Genomic DNA, 16,016 nt, shown 5'->3' with positions numbered 1-16,016 from the left:
CTTACTTTCACGCAGCACTGTAGGGATTCTCTACCAGTATCAAAAGATGAACCTTTAGTGTTACCAACAGAAGCTTCAAGTTGCATTATTGAAACACACCAAAAACAAGACTTTTGATTAAGTTTTAGTGGAATATTTTACCATAAAATCAACAAAGCCAATAAAGAGTTCCTCCTGTGTTGCCTGTGTAATCAAAGCTTGATATACTGTGCATTACACATGTTGTATACACTGTTGCTTACATTAGTACTCACAAGCACATCAAATCCACCCCAGTGAATACACTTTACTGCTGTTTGAGTAATATTTTAAGTTATTACAGTGACTGGCTGTTTTAGGATAATTAGCCTTTTCAAAGAAATGAACTAAATATTTGATTTATATATTTAATCCTTTCAAAATTAAGTTGTTTCATGTGATCAGCATCAGTGAGGACTTTCTGATCTATACATCCATGGCAGTCTGACCATATCAGACTTGACAATGGGGTCCCAAGTTTAGTGTTACTGAAATAATTTTAACTGTGTTTCCAGAAGCTGTGTGTTACAACAAGCATTCCTGTGTTGGATCATGTTTCTCATTAGGAATACGTGTGTGGAAGGAGTCATGCTGTTCAGGAAATAATTGTTTCTTCTCATGTAAGTGAGCAGCCGCTTTACCGACTTATTATTTATACAGTCCTTGAGTTCTGGTACCAGATTAACCCTTCGTAACACATCATGTGGGTCCTTTGTGTTACCCTGGTGAAGTGCATAACGGTGGCTTGATCCAGTTATCGGATGTCCATTTTCTTCTGAATGCTCAAATTTTTGTCTGAGCCATGGCAAGGACACTTTGAGTTTTCGATGAAGCGCTTTAGTCAAGTTTTTTGTTGTCTGAGCAGCTGGTTTTCCTTCATGTGGATGAAATGGGGGCTTGTCAGGAACTCGTGAATTTGTGTGTGTTGCTAAGCCATGTGCAGAGTCATACAGGCAGACGTTTGGGAAATGTTTCCATGACAGCAGAAGGTCGGCGAAATCTCTCGGACTTTCTGTCTGCAGGTTGAATTTCAGACTGTAAACGATGCCATGGGGGCAAGAAACTACACACCATCCACCTGTAGAGGGGAAAAACAGAGGAAAATGTTGCACATGTTTCATCACCTTTCTTTTCAGACTTTTGTTTTTCATAGTTGAATTTAATTCATACTTACCAGAGGTACCCCAGATAGACTGATACACTTTGACATAGGTCTGATGATCCCTCAGATTCTCCCTCAGCCGAAAGATGAGATCTGCACGACATCCATTAGAATCAACACCGCAACTTTTGCACAGACTTCGTAGAGTTGATTCCTGGGAGATATCAAACAGAGGTGTCCACCAAGAATTCAGGAATTAGTTGTTTCTTTTTAGCAATGCATTTATTGTAGCATCTCTTGAAATACATTAGGCATGCAGAGAGAAGGTAAGCATTTTCACCATCTTACTGTTAGAACAGCTCAACCATGCCATGGTTAAAAAAGGCAAATCAACACAAACTGATTTGGATTACAAAAAACTACAATATAAAAAAAAAAAAAAATTTCTGTAGTTTTTCTGGCTTTGTATAAAGAAACATAGGACCAAAATAAATAAGGCTTAATTTTATAAATTACCTACATTTTGTTTGAGCAAATCTTCACAAAGACGGTCAGCAGTCACACTGCTCAGTTCTCCCTCAGTTTCAGATGTTGGCATCTTTCTGAATTCAGTGTTGAGGACGCTGTCAGATTTACGGGTTTCCTTCCCAATCCAAGGAGCCCAGTGTTCATAAGATGGATGAACCACAAATGGATTTGTTGAAGAGTCTAAAAAAAGATTAAGAACATTTCCAATGCAAAACTGAAAAAAGGAAAAACAAGGAAAATGTGTATCTATGGAGATGACTGCTTACAACTAGCGTATAAATTAATTAGATAGTTAGTGTTTGTAAAAAAAGATGAATCAATGCAAACAGCTACCTTATAGACTGAAAGTTTTGGAAAATAAGCTCACCATGTTTTTGACATTGTCTACTTTGTGTGCTCTAAAGGCTACTGACACAACATGTTAGCATTTTTTTTAAAGTCATCACAATTAACTGTTGACTTGAGATGATCTATCTAATGATCTAGTCATCTTTGATGTTCAACTCGTGGTTTAGCAGAACAAATACACAGGAACATTCAGTAAGATTTAGCTCTTTACTTACTGGGAAAAAAGCCACGGCTGATCATTTCCAGATGAACAGATTCCCAGAAGTCCATGATGTTGTGCTCTCCATCAAAGTCTTCAGGGGGGGTTTTCAATTCACTCACTAGATTCACAGACACATCAGGTAAATATGGAACCATTATTGAGGTTAAATTACAATAATTTTTATTCTCAGTTACTTACTCTTCACTTTGGAGACACTGTTTCTGTGGAGGTCCATCATGACAACAGCAGGGGAAAAGCCACAGTTTATACAGGAGTAACTGTACTCTGTGTTGTTCAGTGCTTCAAAGTGACAATAGGCTTGGAAAATGATGTTGACCGCAGGAAACTTTTGGCCCCGAAAACTCTCCAAACAGCTGATCATTCTGGACACTGACACATGATTCTATAAAGAAAAACAAAGTTATTCTGTAATTTTTTTTTATTGCGGAAAAATATAAAAGTGCAGTTTGATAAATACACATATTCACCAATAGCTAGTAAAATTATTTTTGTATTTCTTATATTTTTATCTTAATTGAGTTCTGACATGCTTTGTACACACCTGTAGGTTGTACCGCATATAGAGGCAAAGCTCTAGAGTCAAGATGACATGGTCATTAAAGTTGTGAAGACCATCTTGCCATTCCTGGTACCTGTAGTCCATGTGGCATTCAGGGCATCTTTTATTGCAAGTCGAGGTGTCTGCAGTGTGCGGAATGATCAAATCAGAACATAAAATCAGCAGTAGGTGGTCAATCAATGATGTATTTTACTTACTGTGATTTACACCGTTCATGCCAACTATTGTAGCTTTGTCTGTGATGAGACATCCATCTTCTAATCTGGGATGGCCTGGACAGAGTTTACATGTGTCTTCAGTAGGAATCAAACATGCAGGATAATCGGTCAGCACTCTAGGAGCAGTGGCAGGTCCAGGAAGAGTTGCAGGTATTTTCTTCTCTGCGTAAGTGTATCTCACACTTCTCTCCAGTTCTGTGGAAGCAGGATTAGCATGAGACTGAAATGTTTCTTGAGTTGATGCAGGCAGGAGATCTTTCCTTGTTTGGAATATGTGCCATTTGCCAATGTTTTTATGTGGACATGATTTTTGAGGGCTGGTACAGGGGCAGTGCCACGTTTGTTTTTTCAAATTATAAGTAACTATAACTCTGCCAAAGGAGGAAAAACTGCATATTTTGGGCTCATGAACAGAGAGACAAATTTGATGTGTGGAACCTCCCAAATCCACCAATACAGAAAAAGGCACATGGTCTTTCTCTGCTGCTTCTTGCCTCAGTTTGCAGGTGCCCATCATGGACTCTTCAACAATATGCAGAGACACTAATTCCCCAAGAAACTCTGGATAAAGAAAGTCCTCGCATGCAATCTTGGTGCAGTAGTCCAATGATCGAATGTGTTCACACAGACTGTAAATTAGCCCACTCTGCTTTGCAAGCAACTGGTACTGGTGACATTCCTCCAGCCCACACTTTATCTGATGCAGATTTCCCCATGTTTTACGCTGTACATGTATCGGCACAGAAAACCCATGAGCAACTCTTTGGACAGCAAATATTCCACGTGTCTCATCAACACACACATTTTTAAGATGTGAAGCAGCAGTGATGTCCTTCAGCCCTCCGTGCTTCCTCTTCATATGGGCACCCAGGTTTTTCTTGTAAAGACGAAGCGAGCAGCGAGGGCATCGCACTACCCTTAAACTTCTGACACCGTAAGACGCCCGCGTCGTTGTGTCAGGATACGATGCAGCGTCCTCGACTGAAGTCTCGGGCAAAGGGGCATCTGTGCTTGAGGCCTCTGGTTGTGAAGCTGCGGGAATATCGCTGGATACTGGTGAAGCTACAGGGAAGTGGAGAGAAACTGGGGGTGGAAGTGTATAACAATGGTCTTTTTGCACTACTGATGCTTTACACTCCATGGGCTCCTCCAGCAGATCAAACAGGCTTTGGTGAGGTTCTGAGTTGGGTGCTGCCAATATTTTAGCTGGAAAAGAGGGCGCTGCTGATGTTGTAGATAAAGACGTTGCACATGGTGAAGCGGGTACAGTTGATTTCACAAATGAAGGAGGGGGTGCTACTGATGTCACAGATGGAGAAAGGGGCAACGCCAATCTTGCACAAAGCGAAAGGGGTACCAGTTGTGATTCTGCCGATGAAGAGTGGGGTACTTCCGATGTTGTTTCTGAAGAAGGGACTCTTGAAATCTCCTGGGATGACAATAAGTGTGGTTCCATTGTGAGTGACAGAGGTTTATTTTGGCATCCGCGCACATGAATTTCCATATCCTCTCGCCGTATGATTGTTTTTTCACAGTACGGGCAATGATAATGACCCGTGAGTCTGCATGGCTGGTTGCACCTGCAAATGATGTTATCTGCAAGAGGAGACAGAGGTGCGACATCTGTAACTTAAAATATTAAATCATTAATACATATCAGCGAGTTCTACAGCTGAGACAATCGACTTACCTTTAACATGCAATGCAGTGCTGATATGGCTATCCATGTGTCTCTGGATCTTCTTGCTCGTAGTTGGCTTGAATTTGGGACACAGAAGGCAGTGAAACAAAGTATCGCTGATATTTGAGCACTGTATTTCGAAGTGGCCCCCGGGCTTAACTATTGATTGGTGGATCTGTAAAATAGCAATGTAGCTTGTATTACAAACTCTAGGAAATTAAAAAAAACAAATTTATTGGAATAAGCAGAACAGAGTAAATACAGACATAGCTCTGCAAACACATAGCATTTCTACAATTATGACATGAAGCAGGGGAAGAATAAAAATACAATAAACAAATTATATGAAATAAAATATGAGACAGAGCTGACAAAACATGAAATATGCTTCATGTCTTCCAGAAGAATGGCAGTTTTGTGTAGTCTGACCGATACTGGACGTTTGGAGCAGATGCTGATAACGATATTAGGGAGTAAAAAATTACAATATCTATATAATGGCCAATAATCGTATGCATAATATATTCAAAGACCTTTTTTTTTCAATGTAGTTATCAAACACTTGTGACAAATGAGGCAGGATATTTAATACTTATATATCACAATTATATATTTACAGTTTAATTATAAAATGACATTTAGTGCAGTAAACTACACTGGGAAATTAATAATTTAATTATAAATTAAATTAAATTCCTATAAATAAAACACAACTGCAAAAAAAAAATGTATGCATATATTTAACTTGAATTAAGAAAAAGCATCAAATATTCATAAAATGTTGCCTATATAACTATATATAAATATATTGGTGCATATCAGACAATATTCTCACACCAATATATCTGTGATAGGCAAATATTGATGAGATAATATCGGCTGACTGATATATCGATCAGGCTCTAGGTTTGTGTTATAAAGATTTTGTAGAGATTAATAACAAATTACCACACCAATTGAACAGAATAATAAGAAATTGGGAACATTATCTTAGTTTGTTGTTCTTGATGTATGATTATGAACTGTTCTGTTATCAGTATAAACTAATACAAATTAGGAATATTGTGATGAACTTAGAGACATTGTAATATTATGGCTTTGAATTTTGTGACAAGTAAAGCTTAGTTGGGAACATTAATGCTACTCTCACATCCGCATACATGGGAACAGCTAACCACAACAAAGTATAAAAGCGCCTTTAAATAGCGTGTTTAACACTGAGCTCTCCAACTCTGACTACCCTTAAGTCTAATTTTCACCCACTTACTTTGACCATGATGGTTTCAAGCATCCAAACGCCAAACTTCCATTAAAAATGCAGGTTTAAATGTTGCTGCACAGAAAACGCTCTGTAGTCCTCCATGTTTGTAGTCCTCCATGTTTGTAGTCCTACTGCAGCTTACAAGGACCCCGTAATGCGGTTGTTCACCACAATGCCTGTATGGAATGACAGCCCCTTTATCACATCCAAAACCAGAGGCTACCGTTTCAGGATCATATTTCTAGGACCCTAGTTTTAAAGGTTAATTCCACAAAAATACTTATAGTTTTAAAGGTTTACTTCACCCAAAAACTGTTTTCAGTCCTGCAATTCAACTTGGTTGCTAAAATGTGCATTTTGGAGGCATAATTACCTCTAACATGCTTCTGAAAACTTGATGCAATATTACATTATTTGTATTTATTTTTATTTTGCTACGGTGTATTAATAAGTTTATCCATGGATGTATAATAAGACTTATATCGATCAACCATAACATTAAAACCACTGACAGATGAAGTGAATAATATTTATTATCTACACAATAGCACTAAGTGTATTGTCAGTTCTTGAAGATGTGTTGGATGCAGGAAAAATTGGAAAGCATGAGGATCTGAGCTACTTTGACAAGGTCCACGTTGTAATGACTAGACATGAACGTATTATGAGAGCTCTTATACATGTGACTTCACCAAGGACTGGGTTAGTGCATCTCCAAAGGTCTTGTATGGTGTTCATGGTATGCAGTGGTCAGTACAAGTAGGATACCAAAAGTGGTCCAAGGAAGGGAAATTTGGTGAACCAATACAATCCAAGGATTGGCATGCATGATTACACAGACCTTCACCTCAGGATCCACAAACTTAACCCCTCTTGTTATTTTCAGTTTGTCCAGATGTTGCACACTATGCAAATGTTGCGGATGGTGATGAAAAGTGAGACCTATCTCAATAAATTGCCTCTAAACTTACCTAATCACGTTTTTTCTTCAAATTTGACAAGTAACTTTCCTTTTACATTTGTGTGTACTTAAGCTGACAAACCTGGCTGAAGTTGGCCCACAGGACACCATTTGCTTAGCCAAATTTCTTGTTCAATGGTCGATTAATATCTATATAGATCATATCTATATAGCCTACTATTCATGGTACACAGAAAATGCAGTTATAAAAAAATAAATCATAGGCACCAGTATTTGTGGATTTTATTGTATTTATTGAATATTTTGAATATCATGCTTCTGTGTATTTAACCTTTAGTACACATAGTAGCTTCTTCTTTTATTGTAACTGTACAAGACATATTTCTACATTAAATCACAATTTTGCACAATTTTCTTTTGACATCCAAATTTTCATAAACAAATTTCATTTGAAACAAATTGTATTTTCATTTCTTAATTCAGTTTGTTTGATTAATTGCAGCATATAATAGTTTGGCTTGTGTGTGAATAAATCCTCTTCCCAATTATCGGTATAAATAATGTAAGATATTTATTTTATCATAAAAGTATTAGGAGCAGGGCAGCCCTGAAATCATGTCGTTTGAATCACATGGTGAATAGCAGAAAACCACTGAAGGTGTTGTAGTTCATGGTATCATCATAGACTACCCTATTTGCTAGGAGCTCCACATATACATTGTCTCCCACCTCCAGGGGGATGACCACGGCGTTGCTGCCCATGTCATTGCTGTCAGTCCCAGATGTGTCCCAGACAGACGTCAGCCTCACACCGTTTTTCATGAGGCTCACAACAGAGTTGGCAACAGGATTGAGGTTGTTGAACATTGAGAATCGGAAGAAGTACATTCCTTTGACCATTGCTGTGAAAATGCCTGTCAAAAAAGGAGAGTGGATTACATTTATTTGCTCTAGCTTTCTCCTTATATGTTGTTCTCTGTCTATCACATTACCTGTTGAAGGGTTGTAGCTACTGCCAGTATTGGCAAAGACCTTCTTATAATGGAGTGGCGTAGCAGTTGTGAAAGGCCCAATGTTTCCAGAGCCAGATTCCTTGAGAGCGGCAGAAAAGGCCACCTGAGGTGCACCTGAGAGCATCGAATTACCACAGACACATAAGAGGTCGGAACTGATCAGTGAACAATTACATCTCATTATAACCCATTAAAAACATTTGCCATATTTTACCTCCAGTCAGACTCCGCAACTCCAGGACTTCCTTCTCGGTGTTTTGCAACCTAGCCTCCAGGAGTGTTATTTTTTCTGCCATGTTTGTTACTTTCTCTCCCACTGCCCCCAGGGTTTGAGTTATGGAAGTGAGGGAGCACATATCAGAGCAGCAAGTTGATCCTGGCCACTGATGGACCTTGTCATTATTTTCATTGATTTGTACTTCGCAAAGACAGCAGCTGAACGCAACAATAACGACTGCAATCCTCTTCATCCTTGTGTTTTTGAAATCTCTGCTTCGATGCAGTGTTTTTCTGTTCACCCCCTTTTATACTCTGACATTGTGCAAAACAGGAAACACCAGTTTCAGGAAAAACAAACGTTGCCTCTTTGTTAAGGTCTTAGTTGAGAGTTGGGAAAACCCAGTTCAACAAGTCCAACAAGTGATTAATGACAGTCATATATCATGTTATTGGCAAAGCTTACAAAGTTCTTTATGGATCTGAGATAAGACACTGCATACAGCAAATTCAAAGAAATTTAAAAAGGTGATAGTAATTAAAGCTGAACAGCTGAGTGGGACTAGAGTTTTGACTGTAGCGTCAGGTCACTGAAACTGAACTTTTGTAACTCTTCCTGGAGGCACATGATTTTCCCAACTCTTTCCCAAACAGTTAATTAGTAAGCAGTTACAAATACAATCCACTACACTGGAAGTCATTGTTTGTGTCTTGATGTGTGGCCAGTCACTGTGGCCCATTGCAAAATTGTCAAAACAATAAAACAGTGCAACAAATAACGCTTTGACATAATGGTTTAAAAAATACAAGAGCTTTTTAATTCCACTGACATAATAATCCTAGACAAGAAAAAGCTTTTAACCATTTCAGATGTTTCAGCTCTGAGCAGGAGTCACTTGTAAATTATCCCACTAATTTTGACAGAAGACATTTGGGTTCAACATGGTAATTTGAAACTATGCATTTTACCGTATATACAAAATAAATACATATTTATATACACACAAGAGAGTTAATAAATGTGTTTGTGGATTATAAATATAGTTTTAAGTATTTTCCAAGTGCATTTCAACTCAAAATATATGAGTGAGTGCAAAAACAAGATCCAGTCTCCTGTGTAGGACAAGTGTTAACAGTATGTAAGGGTAACAGGCTGGCAGGGTTTGGTTGACAGTTCAAGTGGATGTGGATGAATGGGAGGTCAAAAGGGTCGACTTCATCTTGAGTGCCTCCTCAGCGATGCCTCCTGCTGGTTCCTGTAAAGTGTCGCTGCCCGTGACTCGAAGGCACTGACCATTTGCTTAATCACTTCGTCAAAGAATAGGGTGGCCAGCTGAGAGTGCAGAAGAGACTTGAACTCAAATGACACCTACGGCGGACACAGGATGGGACAATCATGTTAGCTAACTGTTTAAGACTCAATTCAATTGTGAGTTTAAAGAATATAGATCTCTGGTTGTTCTGTGCATAGAAGATAGATACCTAAAAATAATAATACAAAGGATGTATATTTCCTTCCTGTACATGTGTTCATTGATAATCAATCACTCCGCTTCCCTTATTTAAATGTTTGTCTTAAGTCCAACCACTTCCTGGCTGACCCTGAGGCAACCTGAGCCAACATTGAGGTCAAGCTCCTGTCTGCAGCTATTTAACACTGTTCCCTGTCGCAGTAGTAGTTCAGGCCTCCAAGGACACCAGCACGGTACTCAAGACTAAATTTAGAGCATAATGAGATTTTAATCAACACTTCGTTTCAGTCGGTAATCCATTCACAGCGGTACAAGATAAGATTTTAGGAATTAGTCTCTCTTTAGGGATGCAATCTCATATATCAAGTCCCATGGGCTAGTCATAAACCTTAAATCCTCTGAATGTTTACATTATTCTGTTTTAAATTGCATAATTCTACTTTTTCTCCATATCTAAAATTTGGCTGCTTTAAAAACTAAATTTCTTCATAGGTGTCGGAGTCAAGTTTACACACTTACATAGAAATCCACTTTACATGAGTCTGGTAGGTCTTTGTGTCCAGGGGAAAACCTCCATGTTGTTTCAAGATAGTTGAAGAGGGATCCATCAGTGCACAAGGCCTGTTTAAAAGAGGAAAGTATTTATTCATCAGTGACTACCAAACACAGAGTCCCTTCATTGTCTGTCTACAGTCTCTCAACTCTACACCATAAATATTGTTTAAAGTCACAAAGAAGTGACATTTCCAAAGAGTGAAGGCGTTTTTGGGTGGAACAGGATTATGTGGTGGAACCATGAAGTGACTAAAGCCAGTGTGAAAGTGCTGGCTGGTTTCGAGAACATGTCAAATGTTTCAACTTCTAACTTGAAACACAGAGTCAAGATATTTATTCCTCATACAAGAATAGTAATTTTGCTTCTAGTATGCGTCTTTGTGGTGATCTTAAAGGACCAGTGTGTAGGATTTATGGTGATGTATTGGCTAAAATTGAATGTATTATTCACAATTGTGTTGCCATTAGTGTATAATCACCTGAAACTAAGAATTCCTCTGTTTTTGTTACCTTATAATGAGCCCCTTTATATCTACATACGTTTCCTGGGACCTGCCCCTACTGTGCGTCTGACTGGCTCCAATCCTGATATTTTTTTACTCTAACCATCTCACTCCTCAACCATACCACCTTAACCAATGAAGGTGACGAGTACTAGCCAGTCAGAGGCAGAGTGGGTCAGGTCACTCCGTCGCCAACCTAGGTCGTCCATGTTTCTATAGTAGCCTAGAATGGGCAAACCAAGCACTGGCTCTAGAGAAGGCCTTTAGTGTTTTTCATGAATTTTGCAGCCACCATATTTTCTCTTACACAGTTAGAAGTGAAGGGTGAGAGGAGGGCTATTCAGTTAGTTGCAAACTGCAACCTCGCCACTAGATGCCACTAAATCCTACACTCTGGTACTTCAAGACTCATCCAATTGCTCGTTTCTCCTCAGCTCCATAGAGGCCTTCTCCTCCTCTTTCACCAAATTAAAAATTTCCTAGCCACAATAGTTTGTAGGATGGCAAGAAGTAGTAAGGTTTTTCAACAAGTACAAGAAGCAGGGTTCGATTTTTTTTTTTTTTTTTTAAATATATATGAGTGAGTGAGTTTGAGTTTTATGAAAGTACCGAGACAAAGACTTACCCTGACTTTGTGGTTTGGGATTACAGTAACTTCAGAGGTGTAGCGCTCCACAATGGGGGGAAATCCTATCACGAGCTCTGCCTGAATGTCACCGTTACGTCCCTTCTTGACCTGAGACTTCTTGCACCAGGGAACAAAGTGGTGGTACTGGTCCACACTGGCCACCACATTGTACATCTGCTCTGGAGTATACCTGAACACACAGTTACATGAAGACAAGTTACAGTTACATGAATTTTATCCTGAACATTATTTTCTCATTATAATGTTAAGATTTAAGTGCATTTTGATACTGATTTGATTAAAATGGTACTATCTACATGTATGACATTTTAAGTTTCTATTTAAAACCCATTTATATCATAAATAACCTCCAGTAATTTTACCAAAAGTGTTGTGGCTCAAATTCACTCCTAATGTTACCCCGCACAATAACAAAAATATCTTCTCATTTCTTTTATTAACTGTTACAAATACATAAACTACTTTCAGTTATATTTTGGTGGTTTGGGGGGTTATTCTCTCTTATTTCACTGGTTTCCAGCATGTCAGATAATATATTGTGTGACTCACCGTAATGTCCGGCACTCAGTGTACTCCATTCTGCGGTTGCTGATCTGAGCAGCCAGGTTGATGAAGCTGCGGCTGGGTGTGCTGACAGGCGTGGTGGGGAAGACAGGCAGGCTGGCCCTCCTCATTGCCAGGGCCCCGCAGGAGCTCAAATGTCTGAGGGGAGGAAATGCATGGGAACACTTTAATCAATTAATGTGTGGGAAATATAAAAAGGACATCCCAGGTTTACATAGTGCGGGGTCCCATACCAACTGACTGATTAATTAGCTTTATGTGCATTTACTCTGGATAAGTTTAACAATATTTGCACATTGGATTTATTCATATTCATTTATTTGCATGTCAGAAATTGATTTAAAAAGTCCATCACTGTTTCCCAAAGCCCATGATGAAGTCCTCAAATGTGGGCTATTTCTTTGTGGACCAACTATTCACAACACAAAGATATATATGTTTATAATCAAGGGCTAAAAAAACAGAATATATTTGGATTTTAGTGGATGGAAACCGAGAAACGTTCTTCTTAAAAATGACTCGAAAGGCTTAATCAATTATTATCAAACAAACAATCTGAAAAATATTAAGTTTAACATCTAAATCACGACAGCTATAAGAGCTAATGAGAAGTACGACTTGACTTCAATCAGCATGTTGTCTACCTGTTGGCGCCTCAACGGTGAAGTCCAATTATCACTCACCTGACATTTGCTCTTTTAAGGTTTCCTCCCAAAAGCTTTAAAGACTGGGCTTCAGACACCTCCACTAGCGCCCTGAAGAGAAGCGGAGTCGTTTTGTTGGCCATGGTGATATTCAGGATAAAAATGAACAGAGAGATATCGGTGTTTGCACCTCAGCTGCAGCTCACCGGCTTTGTGCTCAGTGATGAGTCGCTTCACCCTCCCAATAAGGACACTAGTGATGTAATAAGAGGCAGGCATTGGCTCTGGCCATTGGCTGCCTCTGGCCAATCAAACAGAATGGCTGATAAGTGTTTTAAAATTAGATTTATCACTTATAAATTATTCAAAATAATTTGATGTACTGTATAAATTCCAAATAAATTTTAAAAAAGTAAGAAGGAATTTAAAATGATGTATTTATTTTATTTATGAGTTGAGGACTCGTCATTTTGATGGATTGTGTCTATTTAATGGTTGAAAAACCATGCAGACATTTTTGAAGCATTGTATATATATGTACAAATGTGTATTTTTTGTAAACCAATTTTTTTTTTTAACTTTTTCTTGACAATTTCTTTATATATAAATGCATTAATAGAAGCATTGTGGGATGAATAGTGACACTCAGAGACAGACAGATGGAGTTACTTTAGACCAGTGGTTCTCAAACTTTTTCATGTTAAAGAGTTTTAGATTTTAGATGTATTATTACAGAAGGTGTATGAAACCCAAGACTAAAATATTCATATCATTGTATTATTGACTACAAACACTGATACCAAATGGTTTACATGTAAAGTTTTATGACAGTCACATAAAAATAAATGATCAAGTAGTAAGCCAAAGTCTAAATAATACTGTGTAATTTAGTGAGTCATGAGAACAACAAGCACACACTAGATGAACTTGGACTTTGGTGCTACACCTGGGATAAAGGTCATCAACTACATTTAGATTAAGTGGAGAAATACTTCCGAGTATTAAAACAAATATCAACAAGCAGCAGCATTCTAATACACAGACACAATTAAAATGTTTACATTATGATAATAGGAGACTTTAAGTTTAATTTTTATATGTTTTACAAAAGCCTTTACCTATACTGTCATTAAACATTATATAAAGATCCACATACAGGCTCAGAGGAAGAGAGGAAAAGGCCGACACCTATAATTTTGGCTGTATTAAGTGGCTGTGTGGTAACAGAGCCAGAACTGCCAGTACAGGATCGGGCTGGAATTAGGGCACCTGATCAGGGAGGGGTTTAAGAACCTCAGTCAATCCAAAGATAGGCCGGAAACTCAAGACAAGTTCAGACAAGCTAACATGTCCTAGGTTACAAGAGAACTGTCAATTACAATCACTCTTGAATAACTTGTCCATGGCACATGTCAGACCATCATCTACAAGAATGGTCATTCTGCACGATGCATACTGACATGTTGTGCTCCTCATCTTGCCAATGCAGATCAGCTGTGGACACAGACAGAGAGAGACAGAGAAAGAGAGGCAAAGACAGATTTTGGTTGTTTTTTAAAAAATCATTAGATGTTACTTACACATACATACCCCTTTTCTTGCTCATTCATGCTCAGTGAGGTGGCTGGTGAACAATTTTTAAAATTGATTTTGTTACAGTTATTTCCCCAGAGCCATTACCACACTAAACTCACATATTGACTAACCCCCCCCCCCCCCCCCCCCCCCACACACACACACACACCACATACACACTCCACCTCCACTTCATACACACACTCCACCTCACCACATACTGTACATATTCTATTTATTTATTTCTTTTTAATCCGTGCAACATACAGCACATTGCAGAGTAACTCAGGCCTTTTACTTACTGTATGGATGTGTGTAAAATGTATTTGTGTTTATGTGAATGTATTCACCTTAAGTGGAAAGCTATCCTAATTTTGTTTTATCTTGTGTTCAATGACAATAAAGCTATTCTATTCTATAGCTGGCCAAAGAAACTGATTCAGAGTGGAGTGAAGGGATTATAATAGTCTGTAAACCAGCATTTAGACTTTCCTCATACACTTTGAATTGTTTCATGGATTTAGGTTTTCATGGGGACATTTTAGTGTTCAGATGCTCTCTTATCTTTAACATGCCAAAAACAATTCAGAGAAAATACAGAATTCTTATAATTTGGGGGATTTTCTAATTGAAAAAAGGGAAATGTTAAATGTTGTCAGACACAATGCAAAATAATTAGTCTTTGTCTAAAAATACTGGCATCAATAATAGCCTTTAAACACCCAAATTATCTAAACCATATTCAAAACATTAAATTAACCAATTAAGTTATAATCTTCTATAGACACACAACAGATCCTCACAATGTCCTCAGTGTCCTGTAATGTATTTTGGAAAATGGAGCCACAGTCCTGCAGTCCAAGCTCTGCCCTCTGCAGGTTGACCAGGACATCAGTGTTGACTGGACCACAATCAATGAGACTCACACTGAAGGTAAAGCATCCAGTCAATGGTACCTCTTAATTAACATTTATAATAGAGAGACAGACTAAACATTCAACAATCTTTAAACCTTAAAATCTTAAGGACGCAAGATGCAGAAAACGCCCAAGCTCACTAGGTATTGAAATGTTGAAGGAAGGCAGCCAAACTCTCACATACTCCTTCTATTGCAAATCTACTGGCACAGTACAGCTCATTAAAAGAGACCTGTGACAGAGCGTGAAGTGCCAAGATGTGGGTTATTTTGGAAATTTCATGCAGGCAGCAAACTTCAACATGATTTTTGTACATGATTTCCATCAAACCATCACAAAAAACTGCACGTGCAGAACATTGTTGACATTCAGTTACTGCTCAACCATTTGCTTGTCTCACCATGAAACGCACCAGTGATGCTGGTGACCAGAATGCGGCTCTGATCCTGAGCCAGAAAGGCCTGAATACTCTGAATGGTACCCATGAGGTTGACCTCTAGAATAGGCCTCATCGAGTCCAAGGATTGGATCTCCAGCAACTCCATTAAACCCACACCAGGATTACACACTGCATGCACTGAAGGAAAGCCCATTAGCACACACAAATTACAATTGTAATCAGAACAGAAGACCACACTGATATACCCAGGATGTCCACTCATTTCTCCACATCCCTGTCCCTTGTATCTCCACATCCCTGCCTCTTGCATCCAGGATGGACTGCCGATCAGTCACATCCATCTGGAATATGTCAGAGGGGTTCCTGTGCAAGGAACACATACACTGGACTCAAATAAACAACATTCATAGTATCTGTTGTAGAATATATGTGGAAAGGAAGTCAGATGGTTTGCAGTGTCATGTCCGGTGTGTGTAGCAGTATAGTATCACATAGTGTATACAGTACAACATCACATACTGTACTGTGTCTAGTGGACTTCAAAGGTCCTTAACATCAACAGGTCCTGACCCAGTGCAAACTCTCTAAGAAGACATCTAAGGAATAAAAGAAGCATCTCAGATGCATAGTGCGATCAACACCACCTTC

The 16,016-nt window shown here is 38.6% G+C and overlaps 3 protein-coding genes and 1 pseudogene across 4 annotated transcripts; all 4 read right to left on the bottom strand.

Annotated features, from left to right (window-relative positions):
* Positions 1–51: 51 nt before the first annotated feature.
* Positions 52–6,045, bottom strand: LOC133999155 (uncharacterized). 2 transcript variants are annotated; one of them, XM_062438332.1, is made up of 9 exons: positions 5,945–6,045; positions 4,687–4,852; positions 2,976–4,592; positions 2,761–2,900; positions 2,397–2,601; positions 2,212–2,316; positions 1,641–1,828; positions 1,193–1,334; positions 52–1,096 (listed from the first exon to the last, which is right to left on the bottom strand). In XM_062438332.1, exons 1-9 carry the CDS (start codon positions 5,966–5,968, stop codon positions 504–506), a joined length of 3,180 nt encoding a protein of 1,059 aa, XP_062294316.1. In that variant the 5' UTR covers positions 5,969–6,045; the 3' UTR covers positions 52–503. The 2 variants fall into 2 exon arrangements, with proteins under 2 accessions (XP_062294316.1, XP_062294315.1); XM_062438331.1 differs by having other exon boundaries at positions 52–1,334.
* Positions 6,046–7,125: 1,080 nt separating this feature from the next.
* On the bottom strand, positions 7,126–8,366 carry LOC133999705 (complement C1q-like protein 2). Its single transcript, XM_062438975.1, has 3 exons — positions 8,088–8,366; positions 7,853–7,987; positions 7,126–7,774 (listed from the first exon to the last, which is right to left on the bottom strand). The coding sequence occupies exons 1-3, from the start codon at positions 8,341–8,343 to the stop codon at positions 7,488–7,490; spliced, it is 678 nt and encodes a 225-aa protein (XP_062294959.1). The 5' UTR covers positions 8,344–8,366; the 3' UTR covers positions 7,126–7,487.
* Positions 8,367–8,884: 518 nt separating this feature from the next.
* On the bottom strand, positions 8,885–12,680 carry si:ch73-141c7.1 (coenzyme Q-binding protein COQ10 homolog, mitochondrial). The gene is made up of 5 exons (XM_062438681.1): positions 12,516–12,680; positions 11,818–11,970; positions 11,245–11,437; positions 10,081–10,182; positions 8,885–9,458 (listed from the first exon to the last, which is right to left on the bottom strand). Exons 1-5 carry the CDS (start codon positions 12,617–12,619, stop codon positions 9,306–9,308), a joined length of 705 nt encoding a protein of 234 aa, XP_062294665.1. The 5' UTR covers positions 12,620–12,680; the 3' UTR covers positions 8,885–9,305.
* A 2,126-nt stretch (positions 12,681–14,806) lies between these two features.
* Positions 14,807–15,748, bottom strand: LOC133999324 (17-beta-hydroxysteroid dehydrogenase type 1-like; annotated as a pseudogene).
* Positions 15,749–16,016: the final 268 nt, after the last annotated feature.

The sequence above is a fragment of the Scomber scombrus genome, chromosome 18 (assembly GCF_963691925.1).
Source record: "Scomber scombrus chromosome 18, fScoSco1.1, whole genome shotgun sequence".
Taxonomy (NCBI): Eukaryota; Metazoa; Chordata; class Actinopteri; order Scombriformes; family Scombridae; genus Scomber; species Scomber scombrus.
This window is presented reverse-complemented; position numbering and strand designations above follow the sequence as displayed.

What these genes read in the sequence shown, in the direction of transcription:
- LOC133999155 (XM_062438331.1), bottom strand. Translation starts at nt 5,968, where the DNA reads ATGCTTGAAACCATCATGGTCAAA. An exon ending in CAGCCGTGGCTTTTTTCCCA is followed by an intron (nt 1,829 to 2,211) that starts GTAAGTAAAGAG and finishes ATCTTTTTTTAG; the next exon opens with ACTCTTCAACAAATCCATTT. An exon ending in AAGATTTGCTCAAACAAAAT is followed by an intron (nt 1,335 to 1,640) that starts GTAGGTAATTTA and finishes GATATCTCCCAG; the next exon opens with GAATCAACTCTACGAAGTCT.
- si:ch73-141c7.1 (XM_062438681.1), bottom strand. Translation starts at nt 12,619, where the DNA reads ATGGCCAACAAAACGACTCCGCTTCTCTTCAGGGCGCTAGTGGAGGTG. An exon ending in TCCCAAACCACAAAGTCAGG is followed by an intron (nt 10,183 to 11,244) that starts GTAAGTCTTTGT and finishes TCTTTTAAACAG; the next exon opens with GCCTTGTGCACTGATGGATC. An exon ending in CATGTAAAGTGGATTTCTAT is followed by an intron (nt 9,459 to 10,080) that starts GTAAGTGTGTAA and finishes TGTCCGCCGTAG; the next exon opens with GTGTCATTTGAGTTCAAGTC.
- LOC133999705 (XM_062438975.1), bottom strand. Translation starts at nt 8,343, where the DNA reads ATGAAGAGGATTGCAGTCGTTATTGTTGCGTTCAGCTGCTGTCTTTGC. An exon ending in GTTGCGGAGTCTGACTGGAG is followed by an intron (nt 7,988 to 8,087) that starts GTAAAATATGGC and finishes CGATGCTCTCAG; the next exon opens with GTGCACCTCAGGTGGCCTTT. An exon ending in TAGCTACAACCCTTCAACAG is followed by an intron (nt 7,775 to 7,852) that starts GTAATGTGATAG and finishes CTTTTTTGACAG; the next exon opens with GCATTTTCACAGCAATGGTC.